General features: G+C 37.1%; 1 protein-coding gene across 3 annotated transcripts in view; it reads right to left on the reverse strand.

Moving 5' to 3' along the window:
• Window positions 1–21,507, reverse strand: part of ARHGAP24 (Rho GTPase activating protein 24) — a 514,100-nt gene that overhangs the window by 405,757 nt on the left and 86,836 nt on the right. For all 3 annotated transcript variants that reach the window (XM_068542699.1, XM_068542700.1, XM_068542698.1), the window contains exon 2: window positions 21,137–21,336. In XM_068542699.1, coding sequence (XP_068398800.1) covers window positions 21,137–21,316 — 180 coding nt within the window. In that variant the 5' untranslated portion in view covers window positions 21,317–21,336. The remainder of the gene's footprint in view (window positions 1–21,136; window positions 21,337–21,507) is intronic.

A 21,507-nucleotide genomic window follows, 5' to 3' on the forward strand; every position in this document is an offset into this window, starting at 1 on the left:
AGGCCAATGTGATTATAAACAAAACACTGCTATTGAAAACATGAGACAGCCCTTGGTTATACAATAATTACACAGAGTTTAAAAATTACTATGAATACTTTTAAGATTCTGATAGAGAATTCATCAACCTCCCGTTTTAAGAAGGAGGCACATCCTGGATTATGACCTATTCTCTAGTTTCAGTGCTTACAGCAGAAGACCTAGATTTTGAAACTCTGCTCAAAAACATGAGCTGTGCGAATATAAGCAATTCTCAACTTTATCAGGCATGAAAGTCCCTGGAACCAAACACTGAGAAGAGAGAATGGAGGAAGAGAAAAAAAAAAGCAAGACAGAGAGATGCAGAGACACAAAAAGAAACTCAGAGAGATTCAGGGAGTCATAAATTGTTCCTCCAATGAGGTATCAGGATCAAGTCTTTTATATATCGGGCCAAGAACAAACTAGATGCAAAGGATGAAGAGATAATTGGCTCTTTTCCCTTCTATGTATTAGTCCCTGGGATGGGGATTAATGTCTGCACACACTCCGGATTGGTCTTTTTAACCCATTGCTGGGAACCACCACTAGCACAATGACCAGTGAAAATGCCCTCAACAGGCAACGGTTTTGATAGGCTAGTACATGTTCTCCCCAGTTCCCTGTCACATGCCTAAGAAGTCAGTCCCTGGTACATTTCCTGATTATCCATTTCCATTTTACAGATAGTAATTTAGTATACAGTCATCAGCCCCTGCTATGTATCACTTTTGTCTTGTGTCGGAAACAGAATGCATCACATCTGCTATTGTCCATGAATCCTCTTCATTGTATGAGTTTGTAAAGAAAGCCAGAAATAAAACTCAGGTTTATATCAGGTGGTGTTTATGGATCAGAGTGGTGTAACATAAAACAGCTAGAAGTGGGGACCACCTGCAAATGCCTACACAGCTAACAGAGGTTCATTTCATGAATGACTGCAAAAACTGAGTATTAGATGTAGGCGGGTGGGTTTTAGCAGGGTCTGTATCCCATCTTGGATACTGACTCTGAAGATACCTCCCAAACTGCCAAGTATCCTCTACAGAAGGCCAACATCCCCTATCCCAGGACCTCTCAGCAAAAATTGTGAGTTATTAACCTAATTCCTAGAACCCGAGGATGCCTCTAAATTGTCATCATTATTTCAAATGATGGGTTCTTCATCAGGGCTCTATGCAAGCTACACTCTTATTTATCCATTTCTTCTTTTTTACTCTCTTATTTAATGAATGAATCTAATCAAAAACATCTCAACTCTAGTTTAGACCTGGCTCACCTCCTCAGAACATTTTTTTTCTTCTTCTTGGACTTCTTCTTACATTATTTATTTCACTGTTCTGCCTGGTTTTGCCATTTGTTATCTTTGGAACATAGATTACCCTAACCCTAACCCTAACCCTTAAGAAGCTCAGTTTTCCCATAGAAAAAAAACTCTGCATATAGTGTTACTCTGAGAATTAGTGAGATAATAATGTAAATAGGATACTGAGCACAGAACATGACACATAACAGTTCACAATAAATGTTTATCCCCTTTCATCTCCCTGGAAAAATGTATTTTAAATTTTTATTAGTTGGAATTATTTTTAATTGACACTTTAATAAAATATTTGAAATCAAGGAACAGCTTGACTTAGTTACACTCTAACATAGGAAAGCTTATTACTATATTAGTTTCTGAGAACTCAGTAAAATTGCTAATATAATTCATAAGAGAAAATCTGATTTTTTAAGAGACATCAAAACAAAAGGTTAGAAAGGTATCAACTACATGGAACGCCACAAAATAAAAGCCCTCAGGGATAGCATCACATGACTGCTATTCCCCAGTCTAGAACGCAAGAGGAGAGAAGAGGGAAGAAACAAAAATGTAATTTCTATTGAAGTAGCTGACTAAGGAGGTGTAAATTTGGAAAGACAACAAATATAACTTCTGCCAATAATTATTTCTATGATCAAAACAAATTATGTGATTCAAAATATTTTAATTAAAATATGTTGAAACTTTCAATTCAGACTATTACCTGAGATCTGTAAGTATCCTGAGTTTCTTTCCTCAGTAATATTATGATGTTACAAGATTTTTTTTTTTGTTGTTACAAGATTTAAAAATGAATACCTGATATTTAATTGACCCCACTGTAAATGTTTTGAACAATGACACTAAGAATGTCGCAGTATTTGCTTTGAAAAAGGAATTCATTGATAGAATCTCAAACAGTAAACAACAGTCTTGTGAATGATTTATGCATGTTTAAAAAACCCAGCCAAGTTTTCTATTTCATGAGTTTTGCATCTCATAATTTTGGAAGGAAAGGGCTTCAGAGGGAGCAAAGTCATTGTTTGTATCTCTAAAATATTCTTAAGCATTTTTTAAGAGTTAAAAGGAGAAACAACATCTTAAATAACCACTGTCTTCTTATGACAATTGCATGTGAAATGATGACACTTTAAAGAGGAAGTTTTGAAAACTTAGATGAGCAATTATGTCACTATCTGTGATAATGAGTAAAACTGCCTTCACCAAAGATTTTTGCTTAAATATTCAAAATGCAAACTAACACAGAACATTTAGAATATTTATGAACGCTTTGTCTAGTTTGAAAATGGAATGACTGCTCATTTTCCCCCAGTATGGTCAAAAGGTAAAGTGACCCATTTTCAAAATGTCTGTGGATATTCCATGCACATTTTATAGACAAATGTAATGATCTGGGAAATAATCAAAAGTATTAGTTCACTGGAAGAATTATGAAAGTTTAATTTTTAGAAAGCAGCAGCATTTGTGGGGCTAAGCAAAACTTCTAGAAACCAGGGATCAAAGAGCAACTCGGAAGCCATCTGTTTCATCTCCTTATTTAATAGAGGAAGTACTAAGAGTTCATTAACACAAGGTGATATCCTTCATTAATGGCAGAATAAAGTCCATAACCCAGAAAACCCTTGGCTCCTGCACCACCATGTGTACTGTAAAAAACAGAAATTGGCAGGATGTCAATTTTCTCTTTAAGAACTAGAGAAAAATATAAGTAGTACGTCTAGTCATTAAAAAAATTTAAAACAACAAGGAAAAAGGTTCAAAATAGACACAGGAATTTGGCACTGCAAAGTTGTCTAAAAATGTATTAGAGTCTTACTGCTGATGTTTCTGGCTTTCCCTGGAGAAGGTTCTAAATGTTAAATAACACAGTCAAGTTAGGGTTATGTTGGTTTATTCAAATAATCAGTGCCCACTGCAAGAAAGGCCAGGACTATTGCATATTCAACCCACATCTAGGTCAGTGAGCTCACATCTACAGATTCAGTTCTTTATTCTAGTCATCCCTCTGACAATTTCTCAAGATTAGCCAAAAGGTAGGCCAAGTAGAAGATGAGCATCTACTTATCCGAACTAATTTTTTTTAAGTTTAGTGAGGGATAACACATTATTTAACCATGTGTGATCCCATACCTAGAAAAATATATTTAAGTGGGAATCCAGGTATGCAAAGATGAACTGAGGGTTCTGCTAAGACCTTGAATTGATTCTATTTATCTCTTCTATGACTATGACACAAACAGGAAAAGTGGGGAGAAAAGAAAAAAATAAAAAGTTAGCATATTTAAAATATATGTAGTACTTACTATATGGTGAGTATCTAGGTCATAAATGGTCATAAATGGAATATTGTTTCAAGGTAATAATCATGGGAAATCAGACACATGAAGGATTTTGACAATCTCTAGTAATGGTGGTTAATGAGAGAATATTAGTCCCACTTACCTGGGAGAAGAAAGTATGTAAATTTGATTCATGAGTTGTAATTGAAAAATGTAATATTATGACACAATGTTTTGTACTAGGGTGTTGAGTAGGAGTTATCCTATTGCCCCAAACTGACTTCTAGAATCTAAAACCAGAAATAAAAAGATGTTAAATTTGGAAAGACAACAAATGCCATCAGCTACTCCTTCTTGCTAAGGAAAGAAGTCTGGGGGAAAGCCAAAACCCTCTCTAGTGAGGGAGAACAAACTCCAGGAGAACTGCTGGCAACTAGTGAGACTGGTAGCTTAGTGCTTAGACTGCTCTTCGCCTATTCCTGAATAATGGACAAAAGAACTGCAGGGCAAGGAAAATTCTGTGGCAGTGTGGAGGAGCCTACAGTACCACATTTGTCATGGTGACCATGTATGTATTTCCAGGAGCTCAAGTTTAACCAGGGAAGGCGTGTGGTCTTGTAAGGATCTCCTAGGAGCAAGAAGCTGTGGGTGTACTGCTCATTTTGAGAGTTGAAGGGTGAAAAGAGAGGACAAGATACAGCCCCATCTCCAACATTCTGGGTAGTAAAGATGGTCATAAACAGCCACAAGTTAGCCAGAGAAACAGAAGCAATCAAGATGGCCCTATAGTCTCCTTACAATGATAGGCTCTTAGGCAGAGATGTATTTGTTCTTGCTCTCCTCTTCCCCACTGCCAGTCCAGAGACCTCAAAGAGAAGGAAAGGGTATCCAGTCAATGGGCCTCTCAAACATGCAGACAGACAATCAAACACACAGACACACACAAACACACATACACAGTGCCGAGGGTAGAGGGGAGGAGAAAAAGTGCACCTGAGCTTCCTCCCTTGTGTGTGCCCCATCAAAGCTGGCAAGCACTGGGATACAGTGTGGAGCAACATAAATGAGATTTAAACCAAGCGTGAGGAGTTTCAGACCTTCAAGATGGCAGAGAAGTAAGACGTGGAGATCACCTTCCTCCCCACAAATACATCAGAAATACATCTACATGTGGAACAACTCCTACAGAACACCTACTGAATGCTGGCAGAAGACCTCAGACTTCCCAAAAGGCAAGAAATGCCCCACGTACCTTGGTAGGGTAAAAGAAAAAAAGAAAAAACAGAGACAAAATAATAGGGAAGGGACATGCACCTCTGGGATGGAGATGTGAAAGTGGAAAAGTTTCCACACACAAGGAAGCCCCTTCACTGGCAGAGATGGGGGGTGGTGGGGGGGAAGCTTCGGAGCCACAGAGGAGAGCTCAGCAACAGGGGTGCAGAGGGCAAAGCGGAGAGATTCCAGCACAGAGGATCGGTGCCGACCGGCACTCACCAGCCTGAGAGGCTTGTCTGCTCACCCACAGGGGCATGTGGGGGTTGGGAGCTGAGGCTCAGGCTTTGGAGGTCAGATCCCAGGGAGAAGAGAGAAGACTGGGAATGGCTGCATGAACACAGCCTGAAGGGGAGTAGTGCACCACAGCTAGCTGGGAAGTCTAGCTCACCCAGTAGGGGCAGACACCAAAAACAACAGGAACTATGAACTTGCAGCCTGTGAAAAGGAGACCCCAAACACAGTAAGTTAAGAAAAATGAGAAGACAGAGAAAAACACAGCAGATGAAGGAACAAGGTAAAACCCCACCAGACCAAACAAATGAAGAGGAAATAGGCAGTCTACGTGAAAAAGAATTCAGAATAATGATAGTAAAGATGATCCAAAATCTTGGAAACAGAATGGAGAAAATACAAGAAACGTTTAACAAGGACCGAGAAGAACTAAAGAGCAAACAAAAAATGATGAACAACACAAAAAATGAAATTAAAAATTCTCTAGAAGGAATCAATAGCAGAATAACTGAGGCAGAAGAATGGATAAGTGACCTGGAAGATAAAATAGTGGAAATAACTGCTGCAGAGCAGAATAAAGAAAAAAAGAATGAAAAGAATTGAGGACAGTCTCAGGGACTTCTGGGACAACATTAAACATACCAACATTCGAATTATAGGGCTGCCAGAAGAAGAAGAGAAAAAGAAAGGGACTGAGAAAATAGTTGAAGACATTAGAGTTGAAAACTTCTCTAATATGGGAAAGGAAATAGTCAATCAAGTCCAGGAAGCACAGAGAGTCCCATACAGGATAAATCCAAGGAGAAACATGCCAAGACACATATTAATCAAACTATAAAAACTTAAATACAAAGAAAAAATATTAAAAGCAGCAAGGGAAAAGCAACAAATACTATACAAGGGAATCCCCATAAGGTTAACAGCTGATCTTTCACCAGAAACTCTGCAAGCCAGACGGGAGTGGCAAGACATGTTTAAAGTGATTAAAGGGAAAAACCTACAACCAAGATTACTCTACCCAGCAAGGATCTCATTCAGATTCGACAGAGAAATAAAACCTTTACAGACAAGCAAAAGCTAAGAGAATTCAGCACCACCAAACCAGCTTTACAACAAATGCTAAAGGAACTTATCTAGGCAGGAAACACAAGAGAAGGAAAAGACCTGCAATAACAAGCCCAAAACAATTAAGAAATGGTAAGAGGGACATACATATCAATAACTACCTTAAATGTAAATGGATTAAGTGCTCCAACCAAAAGACATAGACTGGCTGAATGGATACAAAAACAAGACCCGTATATATGCTGTCTACAAGAGACCAGCTTCAGACGTAGGGACACATACAGACTGACAGTGAGGGGATGGAAAAAGATATTCCATGCAAATGGAAATCAAAAGAAAGCTAGCATAGCAATTCTCATAGCAGACAAAATAGACTTTAAAATAAAGACTATTACAAGAGACAAAGAAGGACACTACATAATGATCAAGAGATAAATGCAAGAAGAAGGTGTAACAATTGTAAATATTTATGCATCCAACATAGGAGCACCTCAATACATAAGGCAAATACTAACAGCCATAAAAGGGGAAATCGACAGTAACACAATCACAGTAGGGGATTTTAACACCCCACTTTCACCAATGGACAGATCATCCAAAATGAACATAAATAAGGAAACACAAGCTTTAAATGATACATTAAACAAGATGGACTTAACTGATATTTATAGGACATTCCATCCAAAAACAACAGAATACACTTTCTTCTCAAGGGCTCATGGAACATTCTCCAGGATAGATCATATCTTGGGTCACAGATCAGGCCTTAGTAAATTTAAGAAAATTGAAATTGTATCAAGTACCTTTTCTGACCACAACACTATGAGACTAGATATCAATTACAGGAAAAAATCTGTAAAAAATACAAACAAAAGGAAGCTAAACAATACACTACTAAATAACCAAGAGATCACTGAAGAAATCAAAGAGGAAATCAAGAAATGCCTAGAAACAAATGACAATGAAAACAAGACGACCCAAAATCTATGAGATGCAGCAAAAGCATTTCTAAAAGGGAAGTTTATAGCAATACAATCCTACCTCAAGAAGTAAGATACATCTCAAATAAACAGCCTAACCTTACACTGAAAGCAATTAGAGAAAGAAGAACAAAAAACCACCAAAGTTAGCAGAAGGAAAGAAATCATAAAGATCATGTCAGAAATAAATGAAAAAGAAATGAAGGAAACAATAGCAAAGATCAATAAAACTAAAAGCTGGTTCTTTCAGAAGATAAACAAAATTGATAAACCATTAGCCAGACTCATCAAGAAAAAAAGGGAGAAGACTCAAATCAATAGAATTAGAAATGAAAAAGGAGAAGTAACAACTGACACTGCAGAAATACAAACGATCGTGAGAGATTACTACAAGCAACTATACGCCAAAAAAATGGACAACCTGGAAGAAATGGACAAATTCTTAGAAATGCACAACCTGCCGAGACTGAACCAGGAAGAAAAAGAAAATATGAACAGACCAATCACAAGCACTGAAATTGAAACTGTGATTAAAATTCTTCCAACAAACAAAAGCCCAGGACCAGATGGCTTCACAGGCGAATTCTATCAAACATTTAGAGAAAAGCTGACACCTATCCGTCTCAAACTTTTCCAAAATATGACAGAGGGAGGAACACTCCCAAACTCATTCTACGAGGCCACCATCACCCTGATACCAAAACCAGACAAAGATGTCACAAAGAAAAAAAAACTACAGGCCAATATCACTGATGAACATAGATGCAAAAATCCACAACAAGGGCTTCCCTGGTGGCGCAGTGGTTAAGAATCCGCCTGCAAATGCAGGGGACAATGGTTCAAGCCCTGGTCCGGGAAGTTTCCACATGCCACAGAGCAATGAAGCCCATGCGCCACAACTACTGAGCCTGCACTCTAGAGCCCAAAAGCCACAACTACTGAGTCCTCGTGCTCCAACTACTGAAGCCCACGTGCTTAGAGCCCGTGCTCCGCAACAAGAGAAGCCACCGCAATGAGAAGCCCACGCACCACAACGAAGAGTAGCCCCCGCTCACCGCAACTGGAGAAAGCACGCACGTAGCAAGGAAGACCCAACGCAGCCAAAAATAAATAAATTAATTAATTAAAAAAAAATCTGCAACAAAATACTAGCAAACAAAATCCAACAGCACATTAAAAGGTTCATACACCATGATCAAGTGGGGTTTATCCCAGGAATGCAAGGATTCTTCAATATATGCAAATCAATCAATGTGATACACCATATTAACAAATTGAAGGAGAAAAACCATATGATCTTCTCAATAGATGCAGAAAAAGCTTTTGACAAAATTCAACACCCATTTATGATAAAAACCCTCCAGAAAGTAAGCATAGAGGAAACTTACCTCAACATAATAAAGGCCGTATATGACAAACCCACAGTCAACATCATTCTCAACGGTGAAAAACTGAAACCATTTCCTCTAAGATCAGGAACAAGACAAGGTTGTCCACTCTCACCACTATTATTCAACATAGTTGTGGAAGTTTTAGCCACAGCAATCAGAGAAGAAAAAAGAAATAAAAGGAAACCAAATCCAAAAAGAAGAAGTAAAGCTGTCACTGTTTGCAGATGACATGATACTCTACATACAGAATCCTAAAGATGTCAGCAGAAAACTGCTAGAGCTAATCAATGAATTTCATAAAGTAGCAGGATACAAAATTAATGCACAGAAATCTCTTGCATTCCAATACACTAATGATGAAAAATCTGAAAGAGAAATTAAGGAAACACTCCCATTTACCATTTCAACAAAAAGTAAAAAATACCTAGGAATAAACCTACCTAAGGAGACAAAAGACCTGTATGCAGAAAACTATAAGACACTGATGAAAGAAATTAAAGATGATACAAACAGATGGAGATATATACCATGTTCTTGAATTGGAATAATCAACATTGTGAAAATGACTATACTACCGAAAGCAATCTACAAATTCAATGCAATTCCTATCAAACTACCAATGGCATTTTTCACAGAAGTAGAAGAAAAAATTTCACGGTTTGTATGGTAACACAAGACCCTGAATAACCAAAGCAATCTTGAGAAAGAAAAACGGTGCTGGAGGAATCAGGCTCCCTGACTTCAGACTATACTACAAAGCTGCAATAATCAAGACAGTATGGTACTGGCACAAAAACAGAAATATAGATCAATGGAATTGGATAAAAAGCCCAGAGATAAACCCACGCACATATCGTCACCTTATGTTTGATAAAAGAGGCAAGAATATACAGTGGAGAAAAATCAGCCTCTTCAATAAGTGGTGCTGGGAAAACTGGACAGCTGCATGGAAAAGAATGAAATTAGAACACTCCGTAACACCATACAGAAAAATAAACTCAAAATGGATTAAAGACCTAAATGTAAGGCCAGACACTGTAAAACTCTTAGAGGAAAACATAGGCAGAACACTGTATGACATAAATCACAGCAGGATCCTTTTTGACCCACCTCCTAAAGAAATGGAAATAAAAACAAAAATAAACAAATGGGATTTAAGGAAACTTAAAAGATTTTGCACAGCAAAGGAAACCATAAACAAGACAAAAAGACAGCCCTCAGAATGGGAGAAAATATTTGCAAATGAAGCAAATGACAAAGGATTAATCTCCAAAATTTACAAGCAGCTCATGCAGCTCAATATCAAAAAACAAACAACCCAATCCAAAAATGGGCAGAAGACCTAAATAGACATTTCTCCAAAGAAGATATGCAGATTGCCAACAAACACATGAAAGGATGCTCAACATCGCTAATCATTAGAGAAATGCAAATCAAAACTACAATGAGATATCATCTCACACCAGTCAAAATGGCCATCATCAAAAAATCTACAAACAATAAATGCTGGAGAAGGTGCGGAGAAAAGGGAACCCTCTTGCACTGTTGGTGGGAATGTAAATTGATACAGCCACTATGGATAACAGTATGGAGGTTCCTTAAAAAACTAAAAATAGAACTACCATACGACCCAGCAATCCCACTACTGGGCATATACCCTGAGAAAACCATAATTCAAAAAGAGTCATGTCCCACAGTGTTCACTGCAGCTCTATTTACAATAGCCAGGACGTGGAAGCAACCTAAGTGTCCATCAACAGATGAATGGATAAAGAAGATGTGGCACATATATACAATGGAATATTACTCAGCCATAAAAAGAAACGAAACTGAGGTGTTTTTAGAGAGGTGGATGGACCTAGAGTCTGTCATACAGAGTGGAGTAAGTCAGAAAGAGAAAAACAAATACAGTATGCTAACACATATATATGGAATCTAAAATAATAATAATAATAAAAAAATAAAGGGTCTGACGAACATAGGGACAGGACAGGAATACAGATGCAGACGTAGAGAATGGACTTGAGGACACGAGGAGGGGGAAGGGTAAGGTGGGACGAAGTGAGAGAGTGGCATGGACATATATACACTACCAAATATAAAATAGATAGCTAGTGGGAAGTAGCTGCACAGCACAGGGAGATCAGCCTAGTGCTTTTTGACCACCTAGTGTTGTGGGATAGGGAGGATGGGTGGGAGACTCAAGAGGGAGGAGATATGGGGATATATGTATATGTATAGCTGATTCACTTTGTTATAAAGCAGAAACTAACACACCATTGTATAGCACTTACACTCCAAAAAAGATGTTTTAAAAAAATGAATAAATAAACCAAGCGTGAGGCTTGAGTATTAAATTAGATTGGAATTTAATAATTAAAAATGGCTGGCATATTTCCTCAAAAGGTTAAACATAGAGTTGCTGTATATCCCATCAATTCCACTTCTATGTATATAACCAAGAGAAATGGAAACATATGTCTATACAAAAACTTGTACTCAAATGCTCATAGCAGCATTATTCATAATAGCCCCAGAGTGAGAAACAACCGAAATGTTTGTCAGCTGGAGAATGAATATATATAAAATGTGGCATATCGAGACAAGTGAATATTATTAGGCCATATAAGGAAATGAACTACTAATACATGCTACAATATGGATGAACCCTGAAAATATGCTAAGGGAAAGAAGCCAAAATTCGGAAAGTAAGATTAACAATTCATGTATCTAGGGTTGCTTCCTTTTACACAAAAAGCGATCAAAACATTTGTAAATTATAATTTATGTAGTTTACAATTGATAAATAGTTACTGAATGAATGAACATATGGTAATAACACTAGAAAAAAGAGAGCATCTGGATTTATGCAGGATAAAGCTAAAGAAGAAGGGCCAGAAAGATTGAGTGCTCAAAAGAAACCTGAAAGAAAATGAATAGCAAATAGCTGTGAAATACTTCATACACCAGGGGAAGAAAATGTAGCCATTTAAAATATATTACTCTAAGCACTAAAAATATAAATATTCAATTATATTTTCAACCATTAATTTTTTTTCCCTACATTCTCTTCTCCACTAGTTGGGATAATGGAAATAGACCTAAATTTATGCTAATGAGATAGCATATGAATTATCTGGTTCTGTCTATTGAATTGCATCACAAATACAAAAGCCTTCAGTCAATATGAGTAAATGTTAGAAGCAGAACTCAAGGGATTAAACTCCAGTAGATCTCTCTCCAAATTGTTGTTGAGGAAAAAGTGCTGTGTGTGAGACGAGAAAACTAGGGCTGCCTCTCTCTGGGATGGTCCAAAAAGAATCCTTCAAGACTCCTTGGCTGTCCTCATAATCATTTTGATAAGCTCTGAAGGGGCCCCAAAAGTAATTTAAACAAAGAGAAAAGACATATTGCAAAGGTTAGCATTTTTTTTTTTTTTTTTTGAGAATCTTTCCATTTGAGTTCAGCGTATTGGCAGCATAGATCACAAGTGAAAACAAATTATCTTCTGCTCTGAAGTTAGCATTACTTACATGGGCTGATCATCTACCATTCCCTTTGTTACACAATTAATAAAGTATATATTATAGATCCTGATTTCTAAACTGCTGTGTCAGGGTATCCTGATGGTAAAAGGTGGTAAAAATGATGAGGATGATGATGATGATGATCGTAGTGGTGGTGGTGGTAACGATAGTCAATATTTACTGAGTGCTTAATATGTGGCCACATATTGTAAAAGCATTCTAGACACGTCATTTCACGTATGCTAACAACTACTTATTAGATAATTATTATTATTACTCACATTTTACATATGTGTAACTTACCCAAGTAAACAACAAGTAACTCACCCAAAGCCTATCGCTAGTGATCGAGTCTAGGCTGAACACAGGGAGTCTGATCCTAGAACCTGCATACAAAACAACTGGGCTGGGACTTCCCTGGTGGCACAGTGATTAAGAATCCGCCTGCCAATGCAGGGGACACAGGTTCAATCCCTGGTCCGGGAAGATCCCACATGCCACGAAGCAACTAAGCCCGGTGCCACAACTACTGAAGCCCGCTCACCTAGAGCCCATGCTCAGCAACAAGAGAAGCCACCGCAATGAGATGCCCGCGCACCACAAGGAAGAGTAGTCCCCGCTTGCCGCAACTAGAGAAAGCTGGCACGCAGCAGCGAAGACCCAATGCAGCCAAAAAAACCAAAAAAAAAACAAAAAAAAAACAAAAAAAACTGGGCGCAACTGCTTTCCAGAGAAATGACCATGCTGGACAGTGTCAATTCTAGAGGAAATTATGACGATGAAATCTTCTCTCACACTGATCCCTCTGGCCACCATGCCCATCCATCAATTTCCCTTCGTCCAAGACATATTTTGCTGCTCTTCCATACCAAGTACCCTCTCCAGCAGCAACAGATTTTCTCAGCTCTTCCTCCTACAGTCAAAAGTGACTGATTGCCATGATTCATGGTAAGGAAATAATGGATGATAGAAGACCAAGTGTTTGTGGCATAGTTGCCTTTCAAAAATTTTTCCAGAAATTATTGCACAATACAAAATAATGAACAATAGGAACACCAGACAGAGTTGTAAGACTGTCAGAGGAGGCCTTTTTGGATAGGTGAGCATTTTGGATTCCTTCACAGTGAGCTATACATAGAATAAGCCCTATTTTCACTGTTTAGCTCTAAATCCAGTAAACCAAGAAAAACAGGCACATAAAAGCAAGGGAAGAATCACTGCTTGTCTTCTTTCGTAGGTGCTGAAATACTCAGCCATTATCAATTCTCCAACAATCTACTGAAGGACCATGACCTACACCTTTAATTCTGCCACATATATCAACCCAACTGCTTGTAATAAAGTTATGTTCTTCAATTCTCAGGTTAAATATATATTCTTTTGAAAAACTCTCCCTGAACCTTGAAGTGGTTATAGGTGCCCCTCCCGTGGCTTCCTAATGGTTCTCTATACTTTCCTTATTTAAATACTCATTACACTGTACGGTAACTGCAATTGTCTATAACAGCCACTGGAATTGAGCACCACCTTCATGGATATTCAGCATTACTTGTCTCTGTGGCAGAGACCGCTAACTCTTTTTTCATACCCACGTTCTTCTCTGCTCCCAGGATAAAGCTAGGCTGCATGCCCAGTCTCCTGTGCAGTTAGGAATGATCATGTGACTCAGTTCTATCTAACAGAATGCAAATAGAAGTGATAAGAGCCATTATTAGTCCACCTAATACTTCTATGCAGTACTCTATTTTATACTGCCTTCTAGGTGACTGGGAAGGAAGTGACCCCATGATGAATTTTGAAGGCAAAAGTTAAAATTGCAAAATCACTGGCAGCTTAAGTTTCTAAACAGTTTTTTGAAGCAGACCTCCTCACTTACCTAGAATCACTTTGGACCTTCACCTGAGAAAGAAATAAGCTTCTTCCTTTTAAATCGTTTTTTTTTTTTTTTTTTTTTTTGCATGGGGGTGGGGGTGTCTATCTTTTTATACCATCAGTTACAGCATCTTTTTGTTTCTTAGAATCTAGCATAATAACTACAGGTACAGTCAAAATAAATATGTGTTAAAAAAATGAAATGAATGAATGATTAGGGTGAACATCTCAAGAAATAAACTCTTTTTGTCAAACTAATATAAAAATAGCTAACATTTATTTTATGCTTACTATATGCTACTGCTTTCTAAGATTCTTTCCATAAATTATCTCATTTAAACCTCTTAACAATGTTATGAGGTAGGTGTTACTATTATCCCATTGCACAGATTAGTAAATTGAAGCTTAAACCAGCTTAATCACTACCTAGTATATCATAGTTATTTGGTAGATGAATCAAGATTCAACCCAAACAATGTAACTCAAAAGCCTATGTTTTTAACCACACTGAAATAAATAAATGCCATGCCTAGGTGACTTCCATAAGCAATAAAAAATTATTCAATAAATAGCAGAATAAAATATTTTATATTAATAACACTATCTTTTGATATAATTTCTAGGAAAGAGCTGAGAGTTCCTAAAAATTTGTGAAGACACACAATACCTTCTTATGTGTCTTTTTAAATGCCAAAAGACTTAGATGCTACATAGAAAGTCAGTTATAGATTTGAAGCTGAAATTCAAGTTTCAAGGTTTCTAGTATTATTATTATTATTTTTTTGGCTGTGCCTTGTGGCATGCGGGATCCCTGACCAAGGACTGAACCCTTGTCCACTGCATTGGGAGCACAGAACCTTAACCACCAGACCACCAGGGAAGTCCCTCCAGTATTATTTTAAACACGCAATGGGGGTTTTGGCTGCTTCTGGCTCATATACTTTATATTTTCAAATATTTATTTATTTATTTATTTATTTTTGGTGTACTGGGTCTTAGTTGCGGCACGCAGGATCTTCATTGCAGCATGAGGGATACTTAGTTGCAACGTGAGGGATCTTTTTTAGTTGCAGCATACGTACTTCTTAGTTGCAGCATGTGCACTTCTCAGTTGTAGCATGTGAACTCTTAGTTGCGGCATGCATGTGGGATCTAGTTCCCAAAACAGGGATCGAACCCAGGCCACCTGCATTGGGAGCGTGGAGTCTTACCCACTGGACCATCAGGGAAGTGCCCTGGCTCGTATACTATAACAGAGAACAGCAATTGCCTTAGAGATCTCTAGATTTCATTAACTCACAAGTTTCATTAGATACATAAAATTAGAGCTTACTCTTAAATCGGTAATCAATTTTTGCACATTTAGAGGTCAGACCTTTTGCACATTTAGAGGTCAGGTTATAATTCACTGAAAATCACTTTGTTCTCTAAGTTAAGAAAATCCATTGTGATCTAACACAGTGTCATCTTCATCATGTCCAGAAAAACCCTCCCCACACAATTGGATCAATATCTGTTGTAGAAAGTCTAGATTAGATTAATTGGGTTAGTGCCTGTTTGGATTTTAGTCATTTTATCAGGAGTGCCAGACTGGCTTCTAAAAATCAATGCATTCCAGTGTCAAGTTCTAGTACCCAGGGTATGTCAGAGACATTCACTAGTATGGCCAAACTTGAGACTTGGTTATTATTTAAGTAATAATATACTTCAGGGTAGAAGTAAAACAAATGGTTCCAAAAAAGTACTAGGAATTTATCACTAAATTCATTTAACAAAATCTGTATAACTGTCTTATTTCTAGGATAGCTATAATAATCATACTTTATCTATAACTCAGCTGCTTACCCCATGTTATAATATCTGTAACTAAAGCCACAGTCATCTGTCATGATTATTAATGAAAAATAGGCAAACAATATTGTCACAAACTTAGTTTAAATCTGTTTTAAAACATTTTTCATAGCTACCCAAAAGTCCTAGGGGTATGCAGGGTAGATGGAAGACTTTTTAAAAAATAAATTCTTCTGTACAGTATAATTTTAAACTTTTTTCTGTATGGAAATAGAACTTTATTTTAAAGATTAAAATAGAAAAAATATTAAACAAAAACTGAAAAAATACAGTACTATAGGATGTTTACAGTAGTGTTCTATGAGTAACAGAAATAAAGGATGCATTAGTGTATGCTCAAAATTGGCTACATACATCACTTTCCGTGTTTGTTTTTTCAGAAACAACCAAAATCAACTTCATTTTTAAATCTGTTCTAAATAAAATCTGTATCCATGTAATTGCAAACCTGTAGAAAATGGTTTCTGGAGAGAGTTTCAGCCTAGATGAACTAAAGTTTCATTTTTAAAAGTATAGGATACTAAAGATTTTAGTTTGATGTATATTAAGTATAAAGCAGTTATATTTTGAGATAGACCTCCAATATATTGCCAGGAGAACCCTGGCGACAGGCTGGAAAGTCTTGTTTACAAACCAGGTACTGTCCCCAGAGAAAGGAGAACCTAGAGGTGCTTTTGCCTTTTGCTCAAGAAGAAAATACAAGTGTCAGTTTAGAGACTAAGTTCCCAAACTAGCACAGGTTGTGGAATATTTGGGAAGCAAGGTGCAATTTGAGTAAGAATATGAAACATCAATATTAGGTTCAAATAATTAAGTTTAAAATGCATTAAATCAGATATATTAGGTTCTAGTAGACATGAAGATAGACAGTACAGATGGAAGAAAACCTTAACTGAGAAAATTATATTTATTAACATAGGTTTTCAACATATTAGGTATTATGGATTGAATTGGGCCCCCCAAATTAACATTAAAGACCTAACCCCCCCCTGTGGCTGTATTTGGGGCCTTTAAGGTTAAATGATGCCATAATGATGGGGCTATCTGATAGGGCTCATGTCCTTTTAAGAGGAAGAGACACCAGGGCTCTCTCACTCTCCTGTGTACAAAGCAAAGGCCATGTGAGGACACAGAGGGAAGGCAGTTGTCTACAAGCCAGGAAGAGAGGCTTCACCTGAAACCAACCCTGGAAGCATCTTGATCTTGGACTTCCAGCCTCTAGAACTATGAGAAAATTAATTTCTGTTGTTTAAGCGCCCCTGTCTATGGTGTTCTATTAGGCAGCCAGAGGAGACATCAGGAAACAGCCACCAGTATTCCTTTCTAACAGAGTAGTGTGGTTTTGCATCTTGAGTAGCTCAGGTGTTTTGGAAAGAGCTTCCCATTACCTACCTGAGAATCCAGCCTCTTTGTGTGACATACACATCCATTTTTGCTGTGGCCCCACCAACCTCTCCAAGCCCATTTCTTGTCATTTTGCTACCCTCACAATATGGAGCTATTTATAGATATCTATTCTACAACTCCATATCTTTCCTCCACTCTGAATTCCTTTCCCCAATTTATGTACCTGGAAAACTCCCACCAACCTTCAGCACTCCAGGTAAGGGTCACCTCTTGCTTTGCACAGCCTCCCCCAACTCCTCTAGCCAGTCACCACTCACTCCCTGGCACTAATTGTATCTGTGTTTTCTGAGCACTCGGTGCTTACATGGTAGCCTGTCACAATTATAATTTTGTTTACATGTTTCTCCCAACAGATGTGCAGTTTTTAATAACAAGGATAATGATGGAGTTTGACTCTCTTTACTGAGTTGAGAAACTCAGAGAAAGTTTCACTAAAATAAATTGAGAGCCTCTTTCTAGGACAGGAGGGACACATATTTCAAGGGTTTTAATACTTTCATTTCAGAAATACTATTAAGAGAGAGGAAAACCAATCCAGATTAAGTCTATTGAACATTTTCAGCTGGCTAGGAATGCTTAGAAGAGTGAATTTTTTTTTCATTTCATTGTGATGTTTCCTCCAGTATTATTGAAATAGCCCTCATTAAAATATATGAAGGTCAAGGGCATTCTTATGCTTGTAAGTGCCAATACTGAAAACAGTACTTCTGACTGGAAGCAAATCTAAAAAAAAGTTGAGGATTTGTGAGCAAGCAAAAGCCTAAACTGAAGGAACACTGGATCAGGAGCAAGGAAATCTGATTTTTCAGTTCATCATCTGCTACTCATTAACAGTATCCCTTGGTTGATACACACACACACACAGGAGGTGTAGGTACCCTTTTATAGATAAAGGGTACCTACACACACACACGTACCCTTTATCTATAAAATGAGCAGTTTTATAACAACTAAATTTTTTCCCGTTTTAACATTTTTCAGGATATTCAATTGTTCTTCATCGAATTCTTTAGAGTTATTCTATAACATATCACTACAACTAAATTTTTTCCCGTTTTAACATTTTTCAGGATGTTCAATTGTTCTTCATCGAATTATTTAGAGTTAGTCTATAATATATCACTACAGGATTTACTTAATGTGATTTAAACTTCATTATTTTAAATACAGGTTATGATTTTGATACATGAAGCTGAGGATAGTCAGTACTACTGACAGCACATGGTCCTGGCCCAACCCTGCTTGGCTAGAGATATATTTTACTGAATCACTCACCAACTCATCCAAAAATGCGCTGCAGCACTTACAATGTGTCAGGCATCTATGCTCACTTAAAGAACTCACTTTAAAGTAAGAAATTAATCCATTCATGGGCAAATACATGGTCCTTTCAAATTCCGAAGTGTCCTCTGATATAGGAATTGCTGGGTTTTCATCTGATTCTGTGCTCACATGTCTAAACATCAGTGTAAAAAATGAAAATTTAAAAGTACTATGTCAAAATTCCTGGTGCTTGCACTGTCATAAAAGATGATCCAAAAAAAGAATAATAATTCAAAGTTATTCACCCCAAACTATTACTGCTTTATTAACAGCAAATCTTTAACAAGTAATAAGTAGAAGAAAAATTAAGAAACCTTTTTTGGAGGCGGGGGGAATGATTGTAGTCTATGTTTGGTTTGTATAAGAATTAGTATTTTCTTGTCAATATAACTATTTTGTTAATTTCAGTCATTATAAGTCTACAAATACTAGTAACATACTAATATCAAAATATTATTTATCTTAGAAATATTATGAATGAAAGTAATTTTCACTTTGAGGCAGAGTTTCATTTGAATTAATCAGAAGTTTTTGCATTTTCTTATTTATATTTCCAACTTTTTGTCAAAATAACTACATTGCACTGAATACTATTTGTGACTGTAGATCTTCTAAGAAATTCCACGGAGGACAATAGCCAAGGCAATTTGATGATATCCTCTTTTAACAGTTTAGAGGGGTCATGTGCATATTCTCTGACATCTGCAATTTCTCAAGTTTTAGAAACATTGAGCTCGAGCTTGATCCATTGTATCCTATCTTCATTACTAGAAGGTACGCTGAGCTCCCCAAAGAGTCAAAACGTTTGTGCAGTTTCCTTTCAATTCTCTAGCCACTCAGCCCCTGAAACCTCTGTTTGCTCCCCTAATCCCTTGTTTAGGTTCTAGATGAGACCTAATTAATCATTTGATTTGTACCCATTCTGTTTAACAACCCAGCCCACCCAAACCACGCCAGAACAAGAGTTCATAGGATAAAATATTGAATATTACTCATATTTCTGTTTTATTGAACACAGTTCCCCATATCACAGTTTCCATACTGGATCCCCCACGTTCTACATTTTTTCACATTAACCTCAGTTTGGTAAAAATGATTTTATGTTCAGGATAATACCTTACTGTGAGCATTACATGGTTTAAAACAAGGTACAAGAAAAGAACCCTAGAGTAAGAGTTAAGAAACAAAAGGCTTTACTCCTTTGACTCTGATCTCTATATGATGGGGGTCATGTTGCTTCATGTCACTAAGACACAACTTCTTCATCTATAATGATAACCCCCATATTCCTCACTGGTTTGCTGTGATGAAAACAATAGCAGGTATGGAAATGCACTGTAAGTCTCATGATATCAATATGGGATACTTTTATTGATTTATTTATGAGATCTTTGGCCGAGGCTATATGAACTTGGACCTAACTAGAGGCAAAATATGGCACCACTGTCTAACTTTGGGTAATATGCATTACACCTAAACATTGATTTCATCATACTTAAGTGAGGATAATCCTACCTCACAGGATTATTGTAAGCATTTCATAAGATAACGTATATACACAAATTCTTAGTCTAATGCGTGGCCCTGGTAAAAATATGCTAAAAAAATAGCAATTTCAAAAAATGAGTAGAGTTTGGAATTTCATTGCTATCTTTATGTAATTCGATTATACTAATGAGAACTTTGTTAAATTATAATGTCTGAGGAATTTAAAATACTAAAGCAGAACCTTGATCCAAATTCCTAATTAAATTCTTACATTTTAATACAAGGAAAATAGCCTCAAGAACATACTGTTAGGGATGTTTATGTAAACTGATCCCAAAAATTTTTTCTCTTATTTATATATTTTATAGATGTAGATGAAGGAAAAACACAGAAGTGATACCTCAGTTCCCATCTCCTTTCATTAATTGATAAGCAATGATCACAGCTAAGAAAGCTTGCTGTACCTACAGGGAACGATGGAGATTTTTCCTTTCTCTAATTGCAACCCAGAGATTTGTGGCTGAGAAAATAAGTAAACAAGAAAATAAAAGACCAGTAAGAAACCACAAAGAAACATAGAAACTATTCCCAGGGGACTATACTGTGTATGCTGGTTGGATGTGTCAACACTGTCTGGTTTAGCACTACATCCATATTTTATGTGAGTTAGAGTAGAGAGAAGCCCCCACAGAATTGATATTGAAGGTGTCTCAGAAATTACTTAAAATTGCATTTACAGTTTTCCTTCAAATCTTTCAACTTACTTCTGAGAAAAGGAGAGATGTTTTGGCTATAGAATATATCTTCTAGCAGATGTCCATTAACATTTCCACATGAAGTAAGTTTGCCTGAGGGACTCAGACACTATGTTACAGCTTCGTAAAAGTCAAAATTAATATCCGACAAGTGTAATTTGTTTCTTGGCCTCAATTAGCAAATTCATCATCTTGAACCAAAGTAAGCAATGAGAAAGAGTGTGAAAGATGCCAACGAAAAGAAGGAGACCAGGGAGATTGGGTTGACCTCAGTCTCCATCAGTTTCTAGCAAACCCCTCTACTTCTTAGACTACTAAGCACCACAATGCTTTAATTTTCTCCTACTTACCAAGGGCTTGGTTTCATCTTCGTCTTTGAAATAATAGAGTTGATCTCCTTTGAGCACAAACCAACGGGTATGCCAAGTCTTGACAAAGCCTCCCTGCTTCCTCAGCCACCCACACTTCATGGCATTGTTCCGCCCTTGGTCTTGTTGGGGGTTCTCCATGGAGTCATTGCTCTCCTCCATTACCAAGCTGATGGACTTTCCTATTTAGCAAACAGACAACAACAAAAATAAGGTGCTCTGATATATTCAATTCCCTCTTAAATTACCCCTGTCCCTTAAAAAAAAAAAAAAAAAAAGCTGGAGGTAGAGTGAAAAATGTAAATTAACTCACATACCAAATTTCTAGAAGCAAACCACAAACCTGACAACAA

The sequence above is a fragment of the Eschrichtius robustus genome, chromosome 4, assembly GCF_028021215.1.
Source record: "Eschrichtius robustus isolate mEscRob2 chromosome 4, mEscRob2.pri, whole genome shotgun sequence".
Classification (NCBI taxonomy): Eukaryota; Metazoa; Chordata; class Mammalia; order Artiodactyla; family Eschrichtiidae; genus Eschrichtius; species Eschrichtius robustus.